Source organism: Medicago sativa, chromosome 4 (genome assembly GCF_051527215.1).
Source record: "Medicago sativa cultivar Bolivia chromosome 4, Bolivia_mono, whole genome shotgun sequence".
Lineage (NCBI taxonomy): Eukaryota > Viridiplantae > Streptophyta > Magnoliopsida > Fabales > Fabaceae > Medicago > Medicago sativa.
This window is the reverse complement of record NC_140752.1, coordinates 95,580,241-95,591,243: the sequence shown is the minus strand read 5'-3', so window position 1 is coordinate 95,591,243 and position 11,003 is coordinate 95,580,241. Positions and strand designations below refer to the sequence as shown.

General features: G+C 35.8%; 1 protein-coding gene and 1 pseudogene across 1 annotated transcript; one reads left to right on the top strand and one right to left on the bottom strand.

Annotated features, from left to right (window-relative positions):
- Positions 1-506: 506 nt before the first annotated feature.
- On the top strand, positions 507-857 carry LOC146934147 (uncharacterized). Its single transcript, XM_085707883.1, has one exon. It carries the CDS (start codon positions 507-509, stop codon positions 855-857), a length of 351 nt encoding a protein of 116 aa, XP_085564009.1.
- A 577-nt stretch (positions 858-1,434) lies between these two features.
- LOC146934146 (uncharacterized) lies at positions 1,435-11,003 on the bottom strand (annotated as a pseudogene).

Here is an 11,003-nt window from a genome sequence, read left to right as displayed (position 1 = left end):
TTGAAAAAGTTGCGATTTTGGCCCCTATGTTTAAAAACTACAAAACCGCCCCTTATGTTTCAGTTTCGTTGCACTTTTGGCCCCCATGGTCAATTTTGACCTGGTCCACGCTGACATGGCACTCACATCACTTATGTGAGGTGCCACGTGGATTTATTTTATTTTTTATTTTTTTAATTCTTTTTCGTTTTTTTCCATTTTTTTTTGAAAAAATTTAAAAAAAATCAGAAAAGGTCAGGGTCACGTGAGGCATCTTGCAACGGTCATAAACTAGGGTTTTAAAACCCCCAATTTCCCAAATCTGCAAAATCGATTTCCTTCTTCTTCTTCTTCTTCTTCTAAGAATTCGATTTCATCCTTCTTCTTCTTGTACGAATTCGATTTCGTCCTTCTTCTTATCCGATCGTCCTCCTTGTTTTCTTTTATATTCTTCTTCTTCCTCATCTGTTTGTTCTTGGTTGTCGCATACCTGCATAAGAAGCTCAGTTTTTGACCGGAAACAAAAAATGATAGAATATTCATCCTCATCGGTTAGTGGATCAACATTGAAGCACATAACTAGGTTGGTTTGTCATTGTGGTGTTGATTCACCATTGGTGACTTCTTGGACTGATGAGAATCCAGGGAGGAGGTTTCATGGTTGTGGGAGGTACTTTGTCAGAAGAAAATGCAATTTTTTTAGGTGGTATGATCATGAGGTACCTGATAGGCAGAAGAAAATAATTCGAATGCTATTGAGGAAGAATGATGAATTGAAGAAGAAAGAAAAGAGATTTGTCATTGTCATAGCTGTGCTAGGAATTATGTTGTTCATGTTTGTCCTTTTAGCTTTAGGTTTAGCTATGAAACAAGGTTGAATGTTGTTCTGATGTTATGTTTTTAAGTTGTTTAATGTTGTAAGAAGGTGAATTATGTTGAATGTTTGTAACCTTTGATCTAGTATGTTTGTAACCTTTGATCTAGTGAATGAAAATGTTTGTAACCAATGATGTTGGGAAATTATTGAAAAATGTTTTTGGTTCAGTTGTATACAAGCTAATGATATAATGATATGAACATCCTGATATGGAGGACAAAATATAACACATAACACATAACATAAACTTAAACTAATGTGTTCCAAAGGTTCCAAAATAACATAGCATATCCAAAAGAAGACTTAAGTTACAACCAACCTATGTTTGAATGCTAATAGGTTCTGAAATAACACATAACTTAAACTAATGTGTTCCAAAGGTTCCAAAATAACACATGACCAAGTTTGAATACTTAACTATTACAACCCAAAATAAAATGCCAACAAAAGAGTACTTATATTGCATTACAACCCAAAATATATATAATAAGTCTCCACAGGCACTACTTCTTGTTGACTGACTGCTGTGTTCCAAGAGGCTCCATGTCATCAGGTTTTCTCTTCATACCAACTTTCATCTACTTCTTAGGCACCATCACAATGTTTTCTCCCACTATATGTGGCTTGGCAATGGGCACAAATTTGCTTAGCATAGAGGTTCTCACAATTTTCTTTTTGGGGACAGAGTTGCTTGCAGCTGGTGGTCCAGTAGTGCTTGCAGCTGGTGGTTCAGTAGTGCTTGCAGCTGGTGGTTCAGTTGTGCTTGCACCTTTCTTCTTGGTTGGGCCTTTATTCTTGGTTGGCCCTTTCTTCTTGGTTGTAGGTGGAGCATCAGGTTGCTGAACAGTTGTATTGGTCTGACATAGGCAGAAGGCAAGTTAAATTCATATTAACTTATAAACAAAAAAAATATAACACATTACACATTACAGTTTGTGTTGTACCTGATTCCCCCTATTGCAATCATCTTGTCACCAGCTTGTTTACCATAGCATGTTCTAGCATTATGACCAAGTTGATGACACCTTCCACACTTGATAGTGTTTTGGTTTCTTTTTGGGGGCAGAGTTACTACCACTTGCACCAGCTTGAGAGTTTTTCACCTTCTCATCATTACCTTTCTTTCTTAGTTTTTTGGGCCTACCTGGTGCCCTTCTAACATATGGTGGCAAGATAGGTGGAAGGTCAACTTGATGCCATAATTTTTGTCCATTAGATGGTAGTATGAGGTTGTCATAAGTGTCCAAAAAAGTAGATTTCCTATATATTTTCAATATGAGTTGTAAGATGTTTGTAATGTGTTTTATAAAGCAAACTAAACAAAACCTAAATGCTTAGACAATAAGTTTACTAACCTGTACCAATGAGCCACATAGTCATCTGGATTTTTATAGTTACTAACCTAGCAGCTTTCCACATTGCTTCCTTCAAATGCTCCCCTGCATGTCTCTTCGTAAAGTTCCCATATAGGTGCTTTACACACAATCTGTGCTCATGAGTATCAGAAATTGATGCAATTGTGTTCACCAGTCCCTTCATAAAATAACACATCATTAAAACATAATTAAACAAGAAGACATTTATAAATAACAACTATTATCTAATAACAATTGCATACCTTTTGCTGGTCTGATATGAAAGACCATTTTTTGTTAGCAATCCCATTCAAGTCACCCAATAACAATTCAAGAAACCAATCCCAAACTTCCTTTGTTTCAGCTTCCACTACTGCAAATGCAATTGGTAACATTTGATTGTTGCCATCTTTCCCAACTGCTGCTAATAAGTGACCTCCATCTCTTCCTTTCAGAAAACACCCATCCAGACCAATTAATGGTCTACAAGTAGTTGCAAAAGTCCTCTTGCATGCATAGAAACACACATAAATTCTTTTAAAAACTGGACCTGCATCACTATCTGCACACTTAATCAAAACAGTGCTACCAGGATTGCTCCTCGTCAATTCTTCAGCATAGTTTCTCAGATGCGCATATTGCTCATTTATGGCACCATGTATAAGCTCCAAAGACCTTCTTAGCCCTACATAACTGATAGGTACTTAACATCACTCCCCACCTTTCTTTGGAAATAATCCCTCAATGCCTTTATCATCATATGAGGTGTGTGTTTCAGGAGTGGTACCAACTTCTGAGCCAACAATTTTGTTCTAATCAATCTAGTTCTCCCACTGTAGTGACACTTATGATCAGGGTGGTAAGTAACTAAAACAAAGTATGTTTTCCCTGCAGCTTTGCTAAATCTCATGTAGAATGGACAATTGTCATCACACTTAGCCACAATCCTCTTACTCTCATTTTTCTTAATGTAAACATTTTTTCTCACTTGCAATGCGAACTCTCTCACAGATGTCCTAATTAGTTCAGCACTAGAGAATAATTGTCCCTTCACAAAAGTAATTTCATCAGCTAATTTGAACCTATGTATTTTTGCTTACCAGGGCCAGAATCTTCATCTGAAGAGCATATGCTAGATAAATCATCTGAATCTCCATTTTTATCATCAAAATCTTCAAGCCATGTTGCACCAGGATTGTTTGAACTATCAAAAGCCACCAAACTTTGAACATCAGTAACCACAGGTTCAGGATTTATCACTTGGTCAGGCAGCACATCTGTCCAGTCAAAGCCCTCCTCATAGTCACTGTCAACCAGAGACACCCCATCCTTACTATCTCTTTCAGACTCATCACCCTCAGCAGCTACAAACTCAGGATCTGCTTCACTTTCAAATTCAAAAGGGGAATATGAATGCTCCTCATCCTCATATCTTGAATCAAGTTCTTCTGTATCAAGATGTTCTAAGTAAAAAGTTACACTCTCGTCAGCCTTATACTCATTTAAAAACCTTACAACATCCCCACCAGTTTTGATACATCTAAGACCATCTTTCAGTTCTCCTCCAGCCACAGGATACTAGACAGTATAGTCCCCCTTTACACCTATCTCTCTCACCAGCTTGTCCAAATCAATTAGGTTAACTGCAGTTAAGTCCCACGTGCCGCCATACTCATAAGTATCACCCCTCTTGTATTCAAAGTTAGGATCCCCACTAAAGTAACCATTGTATCTAAACCTTATCTTCAGTGAGTGGTTCTCATTAGCCCTACAAGCAATATAATAGTAGCTAAGTTAAAAAAGGTCCTTCAATGACTTTATTATTGTATTCAATACCCTCACCAACCATATGTGTACAAGAGTATTCATACAATGTATATGTACAAAGTATGTTTACAGTATTTGTACAAAGTATGTTTACAGTATATGTACAAATTAACCAATGAAGACATGACACAACAAACAAAGCAACCTACTTACACTATTATATGCAACATACAGATCCTATTCAAAGTTAAACTATTTTATACAAATCAAGCCAAAAAAACATGACACAACAAACAAAGTACCCTACTTGCAGTATTATATGCAACAGAAAACAGACATCACACACCAAACAAAAAAGACACAAAAAGACAACCCTAAATTCAAGCAAAGACAAAAGCCAAGACAAGAACGAATCTTACTTTGAGCCATTCTTGTCAGGAATCTCCTTATCTTGTCAACAAGCAGAGCTTTCCCCACTGTTCTTTCCATTCACGCCTTTATCCACCCACTTCATCTTCTCCGAAAACAGTAACACAAACCCTAGATCCCTAGATGCAGAATACTCCTACAATCGAACAATGCAACCGAAAATAGCAGCTCAAACCGCAAAACGAAGTCACTGTCCCTGATTTTTGCATCAATCGTTTTGCTGGGAAGAAGAGAGATTGTCGAGAAGATTGGTGAGAAAATGAAAGATAAGGGACCAAAATTACTACCTCTACCTTTGATCTGAAGCCTCACGTGACCCTGACCTTTTCTGATTTTTTTTTAATTTTTTCAAAAAAAAAAATGGAAAAAAACGAAAAAGAATTAAAATAAAATAAAATAAAATAAATTCCACGTGGCACCTCACATAAGTGATGTGAGTGCCATGTCAGCGTGGACCAGGTCAAAATTGACCATGGGGGCCAAAAGTGCAACGAAACTGAAACATAAGTGGCGGTTTTGTAGTTTTTAAACATAGGGGCCAAAATCGCAACTTTTTCAAACATAGGGGGCCAAAAGTGCTATTAAGCCTATCTATTTTGGATTCACCAGCTTCAATTCAACCGCTATGAATTTCATCAATTATCAAGAGAAGAGATAGGTTTAAACAGGTTTGTGTCTTCGCAATGGAGTTTCGATGATTAGATAAAGTTGAATTTGAATTTTAATAATAGTTTGTTTTGTAGAATCCTTTTTTTTTGTCGTGTTTTCTTTCCTAACGCTTCCATCCCGTTTCACTTTAGAAAGCTGAAATCAAATTCTGTTGAAATCTCACCACCATAACGATAGTCGACAGGTAATGAATCATATTTGTCTTGAATATTTTGTTTTTATAATGTTAGCTCTTACTGTGGCATGTGTAAGAGTTTATTTGTTTCAGCTTTAAAAAAGAAAAATTAGATTCTGGTTAAAAGAATCTAACGAGTTTTTTAAGGTTTTGTTCGAGAGTTTTTTCACATTTTTGTTACTGTTGGATCGAAAATTATGGATAAACAATAAACTAACGCAACTTAATTCCAATTCCAATGCATCAAACAGTAACATCATGTACTGCTTTCTCTGCCTCTCCCTCCAGTGCCTTTTTTTGGTTTATGAGGCAAAACCTTGAGACGAAAGCTTTGTAGTGAAGATCCAAAACGATATTTTCCAACATGAGTAAAAACAGTTTCTGCATCACAACTTCTCTGGAAAACTATTTTGACGTTGTTACTCTTGTTTAACAATTCAGTCTTTGATTCAATTAAGGGTCCAAATTTGCATAAAAGCTTGTTGAGAATTGCAATTGAAGGAACACAATCTTTGTTTTAAATTTAAGAGTCAGAGCGGTAGGAGAAGCTGAAGAAAGATCCATTGACTATTTGGAGACAAAGAATCAAGGTGGGGAAAAAATTGTGGTTGTGTTTAGCTAGAGGGGTCAAGCTTTAATATGAATAGACTTGAGCATATGAATGACATTCATTGTGTGACAAAGGGGTGAGAAGGTCAAATGTTAGAATTTATTGTGTGGTAAAGAAGCTGAGAAGGTCAAATGTGAGAATTCAAAATGCTTTAAGGACATTTAAATGAGAAGGTCAAACAATTGAATTTGAAATGAATGACATTTATTGCGTGACAAAGGGGCGGGGAGGTCAAATCTGCGAATTTATTGCCTTGATGGGAGGAAAAAAATTAGGGGATGCAAGGGGAGTTAAGCTTTAATAAAGATATTTTTTTTTTTAAACAAACGCACCCTAAATCACCCCAAAGAATAGATTTTACCATTGCAGCATGCCGGAATACTGTATTACGTAACATATTTGATAGTGGTATCACCTTTTGCAGCGGATTATGTAACAAATACTGTATTAGGACCTGTGCTTGGCCGTTCACTGAATCCAAAAGCAGCTGCTGAAGCTGACTCAATGGAGATGGACGATTCCTTCTTGGTATCTTTCAACCGTCTATAGCAGATCTTAGCCTGGTTTATGAACTCACACAACTTGAGGTAACTAAAATGAATTGGTAACTATTGATTTTATAGATGCTGCATCCAACCGAATTACATCAGCGTGAAATCTCTTGTTGAATCAGAATCATAGTCACATAATTCGCAATTCGTGTGGTACGCGGTACGGGTTCGGGTTCGCGGTACGCCACATGAGAAGAATTCGGTACGTATAGGGGTATAGAGCTTTGGTACGTTCCGGTTCGTAGTACTAGTATTACCTAATTAAATATAGCAAGTCATCAATAAATTTTTAAGAAAAATATTTTTCTTACTTAATTATTTAACCAAACTTAAAATTTATTAGTAATCACTAACTATTTCTAGAAGTTTATCATCTCAATTTGAGTTCCAGTACTTAAAACATTTTAATATTTAATAAATTAAATTAATTAATTTTATAGTGAGTAATAAGACTATCTTATTATTATATAGTCACTATAACATAAAGTGAGTAATAATTAAATTCTCAAATAACTTTAGAAGTATTTGTAGTTAAAAAATATTCAAAAAACCAAAAACAGTAAACCCATGCTAGCATTTGTAGTTAAAACTATTTTGGAAGTATTTAATGTTTTGATACAAAAAAAACTATCTTAGTTAAAAAATAGAGTTTACGTTTTAAAAAAAAAAATTATAAAAATCCACAAAGACAAAGCCATACTTATTAAATATTATGTTTTCCCATTTCATTGGGTCAAACCAGAAAAGCCCATTAGAAAAAACAGAAGATCCAGCAAGAGAGAAGCCCAACTTCATAACTAATTACCCTAATTTCATCTTCTTCTTCATTCACGTGAAACAGCCACAGCCGCCGCCTACCAGACCTGTTTTTTCCGGTAATACGACGTTCTTCCTTCTCACTCTCACAACGCTCGTTTTTTCCGGTACCCATGGTTCGCTGGTTTTGGCGAATTTGTTCACGAATTTTCGCGAACCAGTACGCGAAAGTACCGCGAATCGGTTCGCGCGAACCAATTCGCGGTTCGCCGTCAATCCAGCGAATTATGTGACTATGATCAGAATAGTGATCAATACCATGATTAATTTTTCACGAATGTGTGAAATTTTTAATTAGAATGAAAGTAAACTTAGGTGTTGGATGAAAATGATCGCGCTCATCTATTATCCCCCATACAAGAAAGTTCTTGGGTGGATGGAGGATACAAAAATTGCAACAAATCCCCACTTCGAAGAAGTGCTTAATATCCTTCGTAGAGCTAAGGAGAAATTTGAACAACAACTTTCAAGGGTAGCTGAAATTGGAATTGAGATTAGCAACAAGATTGAGAGGCATTCAAAGATGTCAAAGCTATGCCTTCATCGTTTTGAGAGTCAAAAGCCAAGACTTCAAATTTCAACCCCCCCATGGCTTCACACTTTGAGATATATTTAAGGTATCACTCTTTGAGAAAATAAAATTAGCAACCGTAGTCTCAATAGAAACATTTTGTTGACGGCTTCAAATTCAAGTTTTTTAGTTTCATAAGCTTTTGAAACTTCTGACGTGTTAAAAGTTCCCAACCATTCATGTGTAGCTTTAATTAGGTTTTGAATTTCTGCAGTCCGTCTTTCCAATTTCCTTTGCGTCTTCGCAAAACTCTTGTTCTTGTTCAATCTATAGACAACTTTCAATCTTATCTTTTTTGAGACATGAGATAGATTGTGTTTGCAACTTGGTGGAGGAACCATGATAATATTTGCGACTTAGGGAGCCAATTTCATCATGTTCCTCTACCATGTCGCAAACACAATCCATCTCATATATGAAAAAACACAATAAAAATTGAAGTTGCCTATGGATTAAACAAGAACAAGAGTTGTGCAAAGTCACAAGGGAAATTAGAAAGATGGGCTACAAAAATTCAAAACATAATTAAAGTTACACATGAATGGTCGAGAACTTTTAACACAATATATGAAGTTTCAAAAGCTTATGAAGCTAAAAAAACTTAAATTTGATGTCGTCAACAACAATGTTGTTTCAATATAAGAACTTTGAAGCAATTATAATTAGCAACTGATGGCTTCAAATTCAAGTTTTTTAGTTTCATAAGCTTTTGAAACTTCTTCTGTCGTGTTAAAAGTTCCCAACCATTCATGTGTAGCTTTAATGAGGTTTTGAATTTCTGCAGCCAGTCTTTCCAATTTCCTTTGCGTCTTCGCAAAACTTTTGTTCTTGTTCAATCTATAGACAACTTTCAATCTTATGTTTTTTTGAGACATGAGATGGATTATGTTTACAACTTGATGGAGGAACTATGATGAAATTTGCAACTTAGGGAAAACTAAGTTTCCAATTTCATCATGTTCCTCCACTAGGTCGCATACACAATCCATCTCATGTACGAAAAAAACACAATAAAAATTGAAGTTGTCCATGAATTAAACAAGAACAAGAGTTGTGCAAAGTCACAAAGGAAATTAGAAAGGCGGGCTACAAAAATTCAAAACCATTAAAGCTACACAGGAATGGTTGAGTACTTTTAACACAATATAAGAAGTTTCAAAAGCTTATGAAGCTAAAAAACTTGAATTTGAAGCCGTCAACAACAATTTTGTTACAATTGCTAATTTTAATGCCCTAAAAGTGTGAAGCCTTAAAATTTTAAAAATTACTTCAAGGTCGGTTTCAGTTGCAAAAGGGACCACCAGCCTCCTTCTAGTGTAATGACAAGCGTTCCGGTCGCCTTTGTTGGACCCCGTTTGCTTTGTCTGTTACACCCACACCACCAACAAGTGTGTTTGATGCAAAGTTGTCCCATACTTGTTGTTACCCCCTATTTCTTGTTTTGATTTGTTTCTTTTGAAATTTCGGTTCAATACGATGATTGTTGTTACGGTGATTTGATTTTTCTTTAATCTAACATGAATTGTAATGATGATTGTATTTGTATTTATCTAAATTAGGGATGAATGCAACGATTTTCATGACTATGAGGGTAAAAGCTCACCTTCAATGGACACTGTGTGCAGAAGAAGATAGGGTCACGGGAGGAAATGTTGTGACTATTGAGCAGACTCTAACAGATTATGGTAGCAAAAACTCACAACTGGTAATCAATTAATTGTTATGTTTTACTATATCAGTTTATGTTAATTATATAAATAATTTTTACATTTTTATAAACAATGCAGACCCTTCACAAATATTTTGGAGATAACTGAATTAATTCTTTTCTTCACCTTGCATATATTTTTGTTTCAGAAGTAAACCCTTCGCAGAAATTTGATGCTAATCTTCGTGGAAACTTCAATCTCTTCGAGAGGTAACTAACTACTTTGTTTTGTTTTAGGACAAAACTTAGGTACAGTACCCTAAGTCCTGTTCTTACTGTTCCCAATTAAAAACTTACACGTGTACTAATCTCTTATTCCCCTAACAAATAACACTGTTTATCTCCATCCAAAACCACCACCTACACTTATTGTCCTCGTGTTCCTCCATGCGAATGGAATTATTTTCCATCATCTCTATTGTAAATCAAAACCACCACCGTCCACCTACACAGGTTCTTAACTGCAGCAACACTTTAAGTTTTGCTCATGAGATGGAATCACCACCATGACACTCCATACCCTTCGGATACCTCCATTTATTCCACAACAAACTCTATGAACAGGACAAGTTCAATTCACAAAGACAACCTTATCTTATATTTGTAATGTTTGGAACCATCCATAAATTAACAACCATAGATTTTCCGGATTTTTTTTTTTTACAACCCATTAGAAACCGCCATCGGAAACCACGGTGTTTGCCGGTGCGGGGAACATTTTTCCACTGTACGGCTTTGTCAGTTTAGATCATGATGAGAGTCTGGCATAATTTAAGATGGGAAAGAATTCATGTTTGCCGCTGATAATTTTAGCGTATAAACAAAGATGTAAACTGAAAATAGAGTACACGTGTAAGTTTTTAATTGGGAACAGTAGGAACAGGACTTAGGGTACTGTACCTAAGTTTTGTCCTTTGTTTTAATCCAAATTACTATATATTTTTATTGGGGAATTAGTCACTTTAGTCCCTGAATGGGAGAGGATTCGTCACTTTAGTCCCTGAATGAAGAGAAATTGCAAAACAGTCCCTGCATGGTCAATTTCAGGGACTAAAATGACTAACAGAGTCTACATTCAGGGACTAAATTGACTAACGAAGTTTGCATTCAGGGACTAAATTGACTAACAAAGTCTACATTCAGGGACTATTTTGCAATTTATCTGCATTCAGGGACTAAATTGACGAATCCCTTCCGATTCAGGGACTAAAGTGACTAATTCCCCATTTTTATTTTATTCTTTAAATTCTGAGGTAAATTTTGAACTTCCCTGTGAAAAACTTGTTTACTTTTTTTTATTTTAATGTGTTATTAATTAATCATATTTTGTTTTGGAAGCCATGCAACCATCGTCTATCTTTTTTCTGCTTTTCCTCGAATTGCCGACCATTGGTTACTGGAACCACTTCTTTTGCTTCTTCTGGCTCGAATTGCCGACCATTGGTTACTGGAACCACTTCTTTTGCTTCTTCTGGAAACCCAAACTGCTTGATCAT